The 15,916-nt window shown below is 51.9% G+C and overlaps 1 protein-coding gene across 1 annotated transcript; it reads right to left on the bottom strand.

Moving 5' to 3' along the window:
* Positions 1-1,015: 1,015 nt before the first annotated feature.
* LOC142875402 (retinol-binding protein 3) lies at positions 1,016-9,470 on the bottom strand. The gene is made up of 4 exons (XM_076009669.1): positions 6,426-9,470; positions 5,077-5,267; positions 3,116-3,258; positions 1,016-1,452 (listed from the first exon to the last, which is right to left on the bottom strand). The coding sequence occupies exons 1-4, from the start codon at positions 9,468-9,470 to the stop codon at positions 1,016-1,018; spliced, it is 3,816 nt and encodes a 1,271-aa protein (XP_075865784.1).
* Positions 9,471-15,916: the final 6,446 nt, after the last annotated feature.

Genomic DNA, 15,916 nt, shown 5'->3' with positions numbered 1-15,916 from the left:
GGCTGGACAATGCCGGTGCTCAGTCCTCAGCAAGTGGGCAGAGCCCTGGCTCCCCAAGCATGGCTGCGACTGCGACTGCCGCAGGGCTTTCCTCCCGCTCCCGCCTCACCCCCACCAGGACTTTGGGCAGGGCCTTAGAGCTTGCTTCCTTTTCAGTCCCTGGTCCCTCAGGCAGAGCAGGGCTGTATGGCTGCCAGGGCACCAGTAGGGGCCTGTTCCCCAGGTTAGCCTTGGGCTCCCTCAGTTCAAGCGTCTGAGAGCCACCCTCGGGGGCAGTGCAGACTCCCTTCTGTGCCTCCTGACATTGGTGTGCGGTCACTGAGCATGCACCACCTGAGCCAGGTGCCCTGCTACGGGTCAGTCAGTAGGGAGGGGAGGATGAGCGAGGCAGCTCCTGTCCCTGAGGGCTGCACAGCATGGCAGTAGAGAAATGGTCACAGGGCAGTGTGCTGGGGTAGTGGGACCTCTGCCCTACATGGCAGCCACGAGCTGCAGGTGGCCACCGAGCCCTGGCACGGTCTGGAAATGTGTTGTAAGCACAAACTGCATACCACATTTCAAAGACTTGCTACAAACACATCTCATCCATAATAATTTTTATTTTGAATACACGTTCATAGTACCATGGATAGGAATAGGTTAAATAAGTTGTGCTATTAGAATATACTATTGAAATTCATTTCACATGTTTCTTTATGCTTTTTAAAAATATGGCTTCTAGAAAATTTTAAGAGACGCGTGTGCCTTGCATCTGCGGCTCACGTGATTCTATTGGGCGGAGCTGCTCAAGGTGGCAGCGGGAGGCTCAGGGGTTGGTGGTTAGAGAACATGGACAGGAACAGGTCTGGACTTCACTATGGGGGGTGTCTTTGAAGGGGGTGAGCTCTCTGCCTCTGGGTGTTCAAACAGAAAGGATCTGTGCAGTGGTATGGAGCCCAGAGCCCTGACCTCCGAGGGTGCCTCCAACTCCAAGCCTACCCAGAGCTTGGCAGGCACCCCGCTGCCCCCATGAGCCTCAGGCAGGACCATGTGCAGAAACACTGGTGGTGGATGGCCCAGAGGTCCTCCCCGCCCCAGGGCTCTGCCCATGGGGGCCCTCTGAGTGGCCCTGCAGGCCTGTGCTCCGCCTCAACCTCAGCAGCTTGTGTTGGAGCATCTCTTTGGCTCTGGTGAGAGCTACTTCTGCAGGGACAGCCATGTGGGGGGTCACCCCCACCCCTTCCCAGGAGCTTCCATCTGCAGCCCCCACAGAGCGGGCTGTGGGGATAGTGAGGTAAAGGTGGGTGTCGTCCACATGGTAGGTTTGTGGTGGCTGGCAGCCACCGCTGGTCACCTCCCCAATGACCAGGGCCCGGCCCAGCCTCTTCATGATGTAGGTAAACTCCTCTGCAGCACCAGCCGTCACACTGCTGGTCAGAATGACCATGCTCTTCTTGGAGCCATAGCGTTCACCTGGAAGACAGAAGGCCCTTCAGGACGGGGGGCAAGTCAGGATGCCTGGCACCTGCATACTCTATGCTGTCTGGACCTGCAGTGTAGAGGGCTTGGGGTTTAGTTCTGCATCCCTGTGTCCACATGCAAGCCACTTGACTTCTCTGAGCCTTGACGTCTGCATCTGTATAATGGGGACAAGAGTGTTTGCCCTGTGATGAGCATTTTGAAGTGCTTGAGAACTCCCCCATTTGTTTGTATGCTATTAGAATATGCTATTGAAATCCATTTCACTCGTTTCTTTATGCCTTTTAAAAATGTGGCTTCTAGAAAACTTAGGTGTGTGCCCTGCATCTGTGGCTCATGTGATTCTTTAGATCTAAAAACTTAATTTTTTTGCTGACATGTGTTAGGAAAGGCCTGACTTTCTTGAGGAAGGCACATGCTCTTTCTCCATGAGTGACACGGACATCTGATCTGACCCAATTTTCTTTTCACTCTGGACCCTCAGAAAAGCCAAATTTGTGACTTAGCAAGGACAACCCATCAGGGTAGCGCCGCCCAATAGAAATGTGATGTGAGCCGGAGCGCCAGCCACAGGTGGCTTTTTAAGTCTTCTAGTAGCCACATTAAACAAGCAGAAGCAGATAAAATTGATTTTAATGTTTTTATTTAACCCAAATATCCAAGATATGTTCATTTCAAAATGTAATCAAATAAAATTATTGAGGTATTTTCTTTTCCTTTTTTCCCAAAAGTCTTTAAAATCAGGCATGCATTTTATACCGACAGCACATCTCATTCCAGACAAGCCACATGCCAGGGGCTCTGTGACCGCCGGTGGCTTGTGGCCCCATGTGGGACCTTATGATCTGCCCATCTGAGTCTAATTTTAACTCCTGGTCTTTGATGTCACTTGAATTTAGAATTCACCTGGTTCTGATTTTTATTTACATTTTGAAATATTATTGAATGTATGTCCGGGAAGCTACAGCCAAGTGCCTTCATACTGACAGAGCATAGACATGACAGTGGTGGTGTTTTCTGGTCAGAGCCACACCCCCATTGGTCTCCAGCCCTCTTGGTTGCGTGGGCGCACAGCCGCCCTGGTTTCCCATGCTGGCAGGGCAGCTAGAGCGCAGCCGGCCCTGCGGGGCTTGAGTGTGGGTCTCTTGAGTGCGGGGCCTGCCTCTGCGCCTCTGGCCCTGCTCTGTGCCCCGCAGCTCTGTGCCCAGAAGCCCCATTAGCCTCCGGGACTTTCTTCAGGAGAGAGTGTGGGGCTGCTGCTGAGAGTTCAGGGAAGATGGACACGGGAAATGCCCGTTGGGTTTGGTGACGGGCAGGTGGTCCTTCTAATTCTGCATTTGTAGGCTGGTGGTTGTAGTGGTGGGATTGAGGGCATTTTGGTATTAGACAAACTGACATTCACTCTTTGGCTCTTTCACTTATTAACTGAGTGGCCCAGCCAAGATATTTGATCTAGCTGCCCCCAACTCTTCCCCTAGAAAATGGGCATGGTGGCGCCTGCTCCGCCAGGGTTCTAGGGCATTTGCATCAGGCGCAGGGATGCGGTCAGGGACTTTATATTCCAGTCGCTTTGGCTTTTACCGAAACCCAAGCTGTCTTTCCCTGACTTCCTAGAAGCTTCTAGAACGAGAACAGGTAGGGGCAGCCTCCCCAGTACCTGCAACCTGGGTGTGTGTCCAGAGTTCGCTGACAGAGTCGTTGGGCCGGCTGTAGATCCTGTCCAGCAGAACCGGAGGGCCTTCGTCAAAGAAGTAAGAGCACAAGGCAGGAATGGAGGATGTGGGGCCGCCGATGTTGAACCTGAGGACAGGAAGTGGAGCCTGGTGAGGGGCTGAACTCAGTCAGGCCTCCACACCCCTCTGGGAGGCCCGGTTCTTTGCTCTGGGAAGGGTTCTATTAGTGATTCTAGGCAGCTTCAGTCTAGTGCCTCTTCCTCCTCCTTTGGAATGCCATGGGTCAGCATTTTCCAGCATTTCCCAGCATTCCCAGGGTACTAGTCTCTTGAGAACAAGACACTTGTGGTCAAATACATTTAGCAAATACTAAATACCATACCCTCCCCCTCTGATCACATTAAATATATGAAAGGCCCTGACAAGTCCTGTAGTTAGGAACTCTCCGTAAATTTCACTCAATTATTGACCATAAACTACTCCTTTGTATCCATCCTCCTTACAAGTAGAGCACATTTTGGGAAACCCTGTTCCCCCAGTTGCATTTTGTGACAATATTACAAAACTCACCAGAGATCTTAATCAGGTGTTCAGGCATCCTACCAGGGCACTTAGCGTGGTGAGTACTCAGAGTTGTGGGACCACAATGAGAGTGAGGAAGTCCATCCCAGGCCCTTGGATTTGTCCCAGAGTGTGGCCTTGCTGGGCTCCTGTCTCCCTATTTGGGGCTGGTGCTATGTTAGGAACCTCTTCCCTTTGATGATCTAGGAGGGCCCGGCTGGGTTCAGGACCCTTGACCTCAGCATCTGGACCTCCAAACAAACCTTGAGGACAGAAGGATTGTTTAGCAGGGTGCACTTGTAGCCTGGGGCTGTCTCCTCTTTAAATGTGGCATAGGTCAGCAGAAAGGACTTAGCGTGAGGCTCGGTTCTTGCATGTTCTGTAATGCATCAAAAGAATAAACTGCCACAGGGGCTTCAGACTCAGGCTGTGAGCACACAGCACTGGGGCTGTGGCTAGTGTTTTATCTTCCAGGGAGAAGAACCAGCCTCTGTGGGATCTAGAGCCACCTAGCGATGACTGAGAACGATGTGAGTGTCACCAGCCAGTGAACTGGGGCTGGACTTGGTGTTTCTGCTCTGCCAGTCCCGCTGCCTCTCAGACAGCAGGGGAGGGTGGGAAGTATTCCATCCAAGAGGGGAGCCTGCCCCTTCTGTGCCCATGGAGAGTGCCAGGGCACGTCTACTGATGGACCGATTCACGAGAGGCCTGGGCTGGCTACTGCCTGTCTACGGCGGAAACTCACTGCAATGAGGCATGCTTTTACAGAAGCATGGCAGGTGGCAGCTAGCTGAAGACACCCTTCCAACAATCATTTTGTGATGCAAAGAATTCTTTTGCCAACAGTAGTGGTTATTTTCCAATTTTCCCGGGGCTCTGCCTTTATGATTCTCATGACCAGGGCTCTTGTGGGTTAATTTCGTATGATGTGAGACATGACCACAGGTGGAGGGCCTGTTGTCCCAAGCACAACTGATCACCAGAATTGTCTGGACGTCTGTCAGATATGCAGATGATCAGGCCTGCCACCTGGAGCTTCTGACTCAGTAGGGCAGGGGTGGGACCCAGGATCAGTGTTTTTCATGTCCCCTTTCCCCACCCCCACACCAGTTGAAGACTATGACCAGGCAAGCTTGGGGTAATCTCAACCTGGAATGCACACTGGAGTCATTAGAAGAGCTCAAAAACACTACAGTTTTGGGGTCCCACTGGGCAATTAAATCAGAACCCCTGGGCTAGCTGGCTTCCAGCTGAGGACATGGTCCCTCTCAGATCCTCTGCTGGTCACAGGGTCCTTTTCTTCTCTGCTGTGTCCCATAGCCTTGACTGTCTCCTGGCTAGTGCTGCGGCCTGGCCAGGAAACACTGACCCCTGGCACACTGACCTCATGTCGATAATCATGGCATCCGTGTGCACGATCTTCTTCCAAATGTGTTCCACCAGCAGCTCGGAAACCTGGGTGAGCAGCTCACAGTCCCCAAACATGTCAAACCTCAAGTAGCCGATGTTGTCCTCAAGTACGTTAGTGTGGAAGGAAAACTTGATCAGGTCTTCAAAGGCTTCAGGGGAAGGGATCTATAAGAGTTAGAGGTCATGCTCAGTGTCAGGAGAGCAGCCAGTTTCAGAGCCCAGGAAAGTGGGCGCCTCAGGGCTCCCTTACATTGTGGGAAATATCAGGGGCATGGCTTGGGAACTAACATTTTTGGAGGAGTCCGTAGGTGCCAGGGGCTTTCCCAGTGGCATGTCTGGGAGGTTACCTGGGTGGTGGGCCTGGGCTGTGAACACATGCACGATCCATTGGCAGCCTCCTTGCAGAGAATGCACCTGTGTGACAACCCCACGGCCTGGTGCCCAGAGTGCAAGGCTCAGCATGGTCTCTTCTCTGAGGCCTCTACCCTCCCCAGGCACTTCCCAACATCCCTGGGCGCGTCCTGCTCTCCTGCACTCGGGTGGGGAGGGAAGAGGCCAGCTGCCTTTACCAGGGGCCTGGCCCTGTGTTAAGCACTTTGTGGCCCCTGTCCTCACCCTCACAGCCACCCTGCACAGGGACACCATTATTCCCATCTTCTCTGAAGAAACTGAACCACAGAGAGAGGGTAAATCACTTGCCTGAGTTCACACAGCAGTAAGTGGTGGAGCTAGAATCTGAATCTTACTCCAAACGGTGACGTTTGTGCTGTGCTGGAAAGTAGCGGGCAGCACCAGCTACCCCAACGTGGCTGCACTTCCCTCCCTCTGCACGGCTGCGGTGGGTGGCAGCTCAGTGAGCCGGCCGAGCGTGAGGGGCCAGCGCTGACAGGGACACCAGCTCCAGGCCCTGCTCTTCCCTTGGTCACAGCACTTTGGCCATAGCCCACTCCTCTTTGCACCCCTCCAGGCCTCAGTTTCCCTTTGTGTAAAATGGGGGTGACAGTTCTGTGGCAGAGGCTTTTGGTGCCCTCAGCCCCTCTGATTTCAGCTATGCCTGTCCCTACCCAGCACTCCTCTTTCCCCAAGAGGACAATGAGAAGCCCTGCCAGCACTTGCCTTCCTCCCAACTAAGACTGAAACGCTCTGTCCCGGGGCATTCAAACTGGGTTGCTGTGAGGACTCATGATCTACGAGGGTGTTCAGGGGCCCTGGGTATGGAGAGTGGATGGGCTAACTGGGCGAGAAAGAGGGGAGCCTCTGCACATAGCGCTGCACACGTGGACTCCTGGGACTGCACCAGGCCAAGTCTCCCTTGAATCTCACCTGCATGGGCACAATTCCAGGAATTCGGTCCTTGGAATCCTCAGGGATATGGGCTGTCTTCAGGTGTGGGTCCCCGGAGAGCATCTGCAGGTCAGCCCCCAGCATCTCGGCCAGGGCTGCTTCCGAGGTCACCCTGGAGTAGTGGCTCTGCAGACCGCTCAGCTCTGCAGCCATCTTGGCCCCCAGCTCGGGGGAGGCATAGTTATCGGCTACCAGCTTCCCGGCTGTCTGCAGCACTGTGGGCACCTTGGCACGCAGGGCCACTATGTCCTGGGCTGTGGAAAGGGCCTCACTCATGGGCACGGTGATGTCGGGCTCCACGCCAGCCAAGTCCCAGGCCTGGCCTGTGGTGGCACTCAGGGCCATCTGGGTGGGCATGGAGGCATATAGGGGGCTACTGCCCACCTGGTAGATGCCCACAGAGAGAGCCCCTCCAGCCGTGGGCTCCCCAATGACCGTGGCCCGCTGCAGGTCCTGCATGGTGTGAGCAAAAGCTTCTGCCGCGGAGCCACTGGTGTGGCTCATCAGGATGTAGAGGTCCTTGTGGGAGCCGTAGCGCTGGCCAGCAACCTGGGGCAGCGTCCACACGTCTGTGACCCTTGAAGAGGCCCGGTCAAAGACGGAGTAGAGGTGCTGGAGGGGCTCTGCCTCAAAGAAGTAGGAGCAGAGCAGTGGCACGGCCGTGGTATAGCTGCCAGGGTTGTAGCGCAGGTCAACAACCAGCGCCGCTGTGTCCACCAGCTTCTGCCACACCAGCCGCACCAGCTGCGGCCCAATGGCCTTCACCGTCTCCAGCTCAGCCATGGCATCAAAACGGAGGTAGCCCAGGTGGCTGGGCAGTACCTCTGTCTTGAACAGGGCCTCAATGAGGTAGGAGAGCTCCTCTGGAGAGGGGATGGCAGGGGGTGGTGGTGGCGCCTCCTCCACCACCAGCTCGCCGGGGCTGTGGAACACCAGCAGGCGGTGGTCCCCAGACACCTCCTGCAGGTCGGCCGTGAGCTGGGAGGCCAGCGACTCCAAGTCCACTGCCGTGCGGTAGGCTCCCTGGGCCAGCTTGGCTCGCAGCAGGGCGCCCATCTGTCCGGCGACCTCCAGCCGTGCGTAGTGGGCCTCCAGCAGGTGCCCTGTGCCCTCCACCAAGGCCCCTAGGCTCCGGTGGAACTCCAGCACCTCCTGGGCTCTGTCCAGGGCCTCCTCGGCCAGCACGATGGCATCGGGCACCACGCCGCCGCCCAGCCAGGCCTCGCCGTGGTTGTCAAAGAAGGTGAGCACAGGCACAGTGAGCGCCAGGCCGCCCTCGGGCGTGTCCAGCAGCGGCACCGTGCGGGTGTGCAGCAGGTTGCCCGCGGTGATCTCGCCCACCAGTGTGGCCCAGCCCAGCGACTGCATGAGGAAAGCGAACTCCTCGGCGGCCGTGGCAGTGCGGTGGCTGGTGAGCAGGTACACCCCGCGGTGGGTGCTGTAGCGCGGGCCCAGCAGCTCGGTGTGGCTGAAGTGCTCCTGCGTGACATTGGTGCGGCGGTCGTAGGTGGTGAAGAGGCGCACGGGGCCAGCCTCGGGGTCCTGGAAGTACGAGAGCAGCAGGGGCAGGGCCGAGGATGGCCCCCCGGGGTTGTGGCGCAGGTCCATGATGAGGTGCTCTGTGTCCTGCAGGGGCTCCCACACCTGGCGCAGGATATACGGGCCCAGTGCCCCCAGCACAGAGGCATCGGCAAAACCGTCGAAGCGCAGGTAGCCCACATTGCCCGGCAGCACCGACACCTGGAACACGGAGTCCACCAGGGCCTGCCGGACAGCCTCGTCCTCGGGCACCTCTGGGGCCGCCCCTGGGGGGTCTTCAGCTCCAGCCTCGGGCCCAGGAAGGGTTTCTCTGGACCTAACGGCCCGCACCAGGAGCCTGGGGTCCTCGGATACAGCCTGCAGGCCGGCGTTGAGCTTGGTGACCAGGTCCTCCTCGGAGACCACGGTGGAGAAGTCCATGCTGGCCAGGTGGTTCTGCAGGGCGGGCACGCGGTCCACCAGTGTGTAGTAGTCCTGCAGCGCCTCCTGTAGGCCGTGGACGACCCCCGGCAGGGCACGGCGCAGAGTGAGGATGGCCAGGGCTTTCTCTAGGGCTTGCTCGGCCGGCGTCCCCACACAGGGCAGCACCCCGCTGCCCTCCCATGTCTGGCCGCCCCCTCCCAGGGGGCCCAGGGACCTGGATACGGGCACGGTGAAGAAGAAGTTGGACTGGCCTATCCTCAGCTTCTGCAGGTTCAGGGCGCCCCCCACTGTCCGCTCACCCACCACGATAGCCCGGCGCATCTGCTTGAGGATGTAGGCGATGTCCTCGGCCACGCCCCCGGTGCGGCCACTGGTGAGGACCACCACGTCCTTGTCGGCACTGTACCTCTCTCCCGGGACCTGGGGCAAGGTCCAGATCTCCATGGTCGTGTTGGAGGGGCGGTCGTAGATGGTGTCCACGTGCAGGACCGTGTTCCCCGGGTGCAGGTAGGAGATGACGTAGGGAATGCCAGACACCTGGCCCCCTGTGCAGTGCCGCAGATCCAGCACCAAGGCAGAGGTGCCCATGAGCTTTCTCCAGACGTGGGCCACCAGAAACTGCCCCAGCTTGCTCAGCACCTCCTCACCTGGGATGTCATCCACCCGCAGGTAGCCCACATTGCCCTCCAGAACTTCATGGCGGAGGCCCCTCTGCAGCCAGGCCAGCAGCTCCTCTTGTGTGAGGTTGGTGAGTGCCGGGGCCTGCCGGGCAGGCTCGAGGGTACTGGGTTCGTAGGAGATGACCAGGCGAGGGTCGTTCAGGGAGCCTTGCACTCCGGCTGTCAGCACCTGGGCCAGCGTCTGAGGGTCTGAGATGGCCAGAATCTCACGGCTCTTGGTGGCCTGCTCGATGGCTTCCTGCATCCCCACCAGGTTCTCGGGGAAGCAGTAGTTGTCCAAGAGCACCTTGGCCATGTCTAGCACCAGGCTCGGCTGGAACAGGTGTGTGGGGCCAGCCAAGCCGCAGAGCAGTGTGGTTAGGAGCAGGACCCATTCTTTCATTGTGGAGTCCAGGGGAGGCTGGGAAGCTCAGGGGAAGCACAGAAGCTCCCTCGGCATGGGCAGCCCACGCCCTGCTCTGCGCAGCCTTCCACCTCGCCCTTCTCGGCTGGCAGACAGAAGGTCTGGGGTTAAACTCTGGAGCTGGGGCAAGACTTCCAGCTCCAGTAAGCCTTTAATCCTGTCTAATTCAAGCACATTGGCCCAGAGACTGGGGAGACATGGCTGGGGTGGTTTGACCCAGAAGGTATGTTGTGTGTCATCTTGCTGCACCACCTCTGCATGTCAAGACATGAATAACAGCCATTTATTCTGAGTTTCTGCCACATGCCAGACACTGCTTCCTGCTTTACAAGCTGACCCTGTTCACCAGAGCCTTGCAGAGCAGAGCTATTAACCTGCAAGCCAACAGCATGTCCCCACTGTGCTGGGTGACCAATGACTCTGGAATTAGGCGGACCTCTTGGAGACCCATGTCCACCACTATTCTGTGGTCTTAGGGAAGGATATTACTTATTGTGTAGATTAAGTGAAAAATATATGCTACGCACATCCCAGTGGCCAACAAGTAGGAAGCACTCTGTTAATGGTGAGTTCTTCGCATTCAATACTGTCTCTGTTTTATAGCAAAGAAGCAGGCCAGTGACTCTAGCAGCTGGCTGAAGCCCCTCATTTTGGCAGGGGCAGGTAGGAGGTGGCGAGGAGGGGCCCGTGGGCCACAGTCAGTTCAGATAGTGCAGAGGTCGGGTCTGTGGCTGCCGTTAGCCTTGGGCTAGAGGTTATTTCCTGTGCCCTCTTAATGCCTCCAGATGACAGGCTGGGCCCCCGCAGCTTTCTAATGTCAGGAAACGTTATATCTGGACCTCCATGTGGGGTGTGGAGTGGAGAGGTGCCCACCAGACCACATGGGGCCAGCAATTCCAGCGCACACAAATTCAGCTCTGAGAGCTAGTGAGCATCGTTCTCTTGACTAAGAAAGACCCTCCTAGTTCAGGGCTCGGCTTGCAGCCTGCCGCTTGCAAGGAGAACTGAGTTGCAGGAGGACTTGGGTCTGTGGTCCTGAGACCCACACAGAGTCCAGTCGTTCCCCTTCTTGCATGGAGCACATGGCCCAGCGCAAGGAGGACTGCTAGGCCCTCTGGCTCCCAATCCTGCTACTTCTCACGGAAGTGTTGGGGCCTGCTTGCGACTTACTTGCTGGAGATAGCCAAGAATGCCTGCTATGGAGTCAGAACCCAGAACCCCTGCTTTGTCTCTGGATCCCTCTGGTCATAAAGCCAGGGCAGGACACTAGGGGAGCTCAGGGGAGCAATACTTCCTGGGCTGAGCGGGCAGCAGGCAGGATCCCCTGTGCTCCTCAGCAGGCAGCCAGGGAACTTGGTCTTGGGGATTGGGGGGCTTTCTCTGCATGGATGAGAGCCACAATCCGTTCTCTGGAAGTCATTGTCTGAGCATGTTTACCAATTGGTTTATGAAGGTCAAAGAGGTCAATTAGCTAAAACAAACATACTTTTAGCTCATTAGGATTTGTGTAATGCCCAAGTGACATATGGTCACATCACTCCACCGTTTGCAGCCAATGGAAGTGAGCTCGGTTTACTGTAAGAACAGGCGGATGGGATGCTGCAGAAACCCCCCATGACTGCATTCGCTGCATTTGCTCAGGCTGAGCCTTTGACTCTGCCTCCACCTGGGGAATCCCAGTTCCAAGCATGCAGTCAAGTGGTCCTCGGAGAGCGCTTGTCATCATTGCTTGAGCCCAGACAAAGCCCCTGGACCAGGAAGGGCTGGGGGTGAAGCCCACCAGCAATCAGGCTTTCTGCAGAAAGGATCCTCTGGATCCTTATTAAGATGTATCTTGGGATAGGCTGGCTGCAGCTGTTGCTGGGCCTTGATTCACGTGGATGGCCCCAAGCCTAAAGGAGGACCTGAGAAAAATCTGAGGTCTATCGCAAGTCCCTGGGATACGGAGGTGGACGGCACCTGGAAGGAAAGGCAACACTCCTCCTGGGGGCATAGCTCAAGCCAGGTGGGAGGGCACATTCTGTCCCCAGAGTTCTCCACGCTTTCCAGGAATGTCCTGGCTCCCAGATGAGGGGGATATATAAGCAGATGGTAGCAGCCTCCCTGGCCCATCCTGGAGGGTATGTCCTGGGCAGGTCCCCAGAGTGGGAGCCGAGAGCGCCACATCTGCCCATCCAGCCCCTGAGGGCTGTGGGCCCACGGGGCTACAGAGAGTCCATTGTGATCACAGGGGCTGAATTTCAGAGTTGGGATGGGGTTGGAAGGCCCTGCATTCCCTCACCCGCACAAGTGGCCCTGAGGGCAAAGCTGTCAAAGGTGCAGGTATAAGAGCTATCCTGAAACCCTACCACTTTCTAAGGTAAGTGACATGAAACTTTGGTTAGGTGACATGAGACCTTGATTAGGTGATGTGACTGCTCCGAGCTTTGGCTTCCTCAAAAAGGGAAAATAGGACAAGGAGTATTGTTGGAGGATTAGGTGTTTGTGTTTGAGGATATGAAAGGAAGGTGAGGATGTAGGAGTTGGTGAGTGGCAGCTTGGCTCTGCCTGTGATTAGAACGTCCCCATAGTTTTGGGGAAAGGTGCCCCAAGAGGCAAGGGCTGCCCTGGGGACCTGGGGTACCTAGTGTTTCCTAGGCCCCAAACCTTCCATGGGATTCTGTGTGTCTAGGGAGAAATGCCCAGACCCAGGCTCCGTAGTACACCTCTGCAGGTCCCAAGCATCAGGTGAAAAAGGGGACAGTCAGGTGCTTCTGGGATTGGGGCCCTAGGGCACGTGCGGAGCCCGGGCAGTGCAGGACAGCGCTGGACAGGACCTGTTGAATTACAGATGTAGCCTTTGCAGTGGCCAAAGCCCTTATCTGTTTGTCTATTGTTTTATGTTAGTTTCCCTCAATCAATGTTCCACTGTAGAAATGTTCAAGTGATGCAGCAAGTATGCTGTTGCTTAAAGATAAACTTTAGCACATGAAAATCTTAGAGGGCTCATTTGAGCAGACAGCAATTCACAAATCCATCTGGCTGCCCACCCACAGCCCCACCCCATCCCTGAAGTGGTGTGGGATGATCTGATTGGTTCAAGTTTGAGCCACTGCCTTATTTGGACTGTCTCAGTGGAAAGTTCAAGGCCACGTAACTGATGCACAGCTGACTGCCTGTGATTGGCCTGAACTTAAGTTTTGGTTTCTTTTACATTAGCTGCTTATGGGAAATGAGTCTCATGTTTCAGTTTGCTCATGTAGGAAGCCAGGGTGTTAGTGCCACCTCAGTTGAATGGCCTCCTATTTAATTATTTGACTCTATTTACCTGCCCCTTCCACATCTCATCTCTGTCTCCAACCTTCTCTAACCTACAAGCCAATGTATTGTTTGGATTCATTTCAAAGCAAGTTGAACTTTGTTTTATTTCATTTCAATGCTTTTTCTTTTCACTATTTTTTTTATCAGAAGAGTAAAACATACTAATTTTTACAAGAGTGTGTGAGCAATCCAAAAACTTTTCAAATTCAGACTTCTTTAAGTAACCAGTCATCACCTAGCATGCCTAGCTGTCCTCACCTGTCTCTGTGCTCATTCCTGGAAGCGAACATGTAGGAGAGACCTGTGCACACATCCATGGGCTCACCATCCACCTACCTGTCCACCTGGTGTCCTCCCATAGCAGTGTCCACAGGAATTTGCATTTTGTTTTATTCATTTAATCATACAGCATAAACATCCTTTCCAATTGAAGTATATTCATTAAAGTGATCCTTTTAATGATTATATACAGGTTCAGGTTTAATAGAAAATCTAAAATCTGAAATGTTCCAAAATTCAAACTTTTTGAGTACTGACATGGCATCACAAGTGGAAAATTCTGCATATAGGTACTTAAAACAAACTGTCTCATGCATAAAATTATTTAAAATATTGTATAAAATACCTCTGGTCTATGTGTACAAAATATAAATGAACCATAAATAAATTTTATGTTTATGTGTGTAGACATAGGTCCCATTCCCAAGATATCTCATCATTTAAGTGCAAGTATTCCAGAATCTGAACAAATCCGAAATCTGGGATACTTCCAGTCCAAGGATTTCAGATAAGGGACACACAGCCTATAATAGTTCTTGGTGCTTGACTGATCTGCTGATTTACTGAGACACATTTTAAGTTGTCTCTGTTTTTGCTTCAATATTGTGTTTCAGCAATAGTGTTCAGATGTTCAAATAAACATTCTTGCACACATGTTCTTTTGTTTGCGCCCCTGCCCCAACACATCTTCCTAAGAGCTGGTGCTTTTTGTCTCTGTGTAGTATAAATACTCAAATGTGGGCTTGCTGAACCAAAGGGTATATTATATATACTTGTTTATTTTCTTTATTGTATTTTTTCCAGTAACTTTTAAATTATGTTATTAAATAACATAATAAATGTTACTTTTTTGTCTTTTTCACAATTTAAGTGATGTATAATCAACATACAATTAACTACTCCTGTCTGAAGTATACAATTTGGTGAATTTTGACTTGTGCATACACCCATGAGACTATCATCACAATCTAGGTAACATATATTGCTGTTGCCCCCAAATTTTTCTCCTGTCCCTGTGTTATCCAGTCCCCCTCAATTCCTCGTTCCTGGCAAATACTTGTCTGCTTTCTGCCATCACTATAAATTAGTTTGCAGCTTTAAAAATTTTATATAAATGGAATTATACCATGTGTACTATTCATCGCCTATCTTTTACCCAGCATAATGATTCTGAGACTCACACAAGTTTCTGTGTGTACCATTAGTTCCTCTGTTTCATTGCACAGATATACCACAGTTTGCTAACCACTCACCTGCTGATAGGCCTCCAGGTTGCTTCCAGTGTATGACTATTACAAATAAAGCTGATATGAATATTTGAGTACAAATGTTTGTGTGGACATAAGTTTTTATTTCACTGGAGTAATACATAAAATAGGAATGTATGTTTAACATTTTAAGAAACTATTTAGCTGTTTTCCAAAATTTAAATTACTACCAGCAGCATATGAAACTTCCAATTCCTCCACATCATTGCAGCAACCGTATTTTTAATTTTAGTCATTCCAATGGGTATGTTGTGGTACCTCATTGTGATTTTAATTTGCATTTCTTTGATGACTAATGGTGTTTGCCATCTTTTTATGTGCTTATTGGCCGTTTGTACATCTTCTGTGGTAAAATGTCTGTTCAAATCTTTTGCCTGTTGTTGAGGGAGGGAGGGAGACAGTTGTTTGTCTTATTATTGATAAAGTAAAAGTTATTTTTATATTCTGAATATAAGCCTTTTGTCTGATATTTGTGTGGCAAATATTTTCTCCCAGTCTGTGGCTTGTCTTTTCATGCTCTTAAGAGTGTCTTTTGAAGATTAGATTAAAAGGTTTTCTTTTTGATGAATTTCAATTTATCAATTTTTTTCCTTTATGATTCTTGCTTTTGGTGCCATAACCAAGAAATATTTGCCAATCCCAAGATCACAAAGCTTTTCTTTAATGTTTTGTTTTAGAATTTCTATTGTATCAGGATTTACATATAGGCTTATGATCTGTTTTGAATTAATTTTTGTGTATGATGTGAGGTCAGGGGTTTATTTTTTTCCATGTGGATCCCTAGTTGATCCAGCACCAGTTGTTGAAAATACTTTCCTTGTTCTATTGAATTGCCTCAGCATCTTGATCAAAAAGAGATTGATCACGTGTGTGAGTCTATTTTTATACTCTGTTCTACTTCCTTCCTTCATCTATTTGTCTGTCTTCTCACCAATATCATATTGTCTTACTCTAGTTTATAACATGTCTTCAAATCTTGGACTGTGAATCCTACAACTTTGTTATTCTTTATCAGAATTATTTTGGCTATTCTAGTTCCTTTGATTATCCATATAAATTTTAGATTCATATAATTGTTTTACATCAGATAATTGGGATTGAGTTGAATCTATAGATCAGCTTGGGATAATGTACATCTTGTGAACTAAAATTAAATCTTAAGCCCTCCAAGCCTCTTGGCCAAGGTGACACCCACCTGCTAAGAAAACCCCAAAAACCTTAAAGCTGAGTTGCTGGCCATGAGGAGAAGGGAGGTCAGACACGCCTAGTTATGCCCTGTCCATTTTGGAGCTATTATTTGTAACAGTAAGATACAGAATCTTTAACAAGCCTAAGGGCATGTAAGACAGAGGGTAAGCCATACCTGCAGGCCATCAATTGACTTAACAGACCACTTGAGCTGGGGTATATAGCTGGTATGTGTCCAGGGGCTTGTCTCTGATTAATGGACTTCCTTATCTTAACTTAAAACATTCCAAGCCTTTAGAGAAAGTTTCATTTCTTTAATCAATTATAAATCAAAGAATCTTTAAACCCACTTATAACTTGTAATCTCCTGCTTCAAGATGTCATGACTTT

Source organism: Microcebus murinus, chromosome 14 (genome assembly GCF_040939455.1).
Source record: "Microcebus murinus isolate Inina chromosome 14, M.murinus_Inina_mat1.0, whole genome shotgun sequence".
NCBI classification, from domain to species: domain Eukaryota; kingdom Metazoa; phylum Chordata; class Mammalia; order Primates; family Cheirogaleidae; genus Microcebus; species Microcebus murinus.
This window is presented reverse-complemented; position numbering and strand designations above follow the sequence as displayed.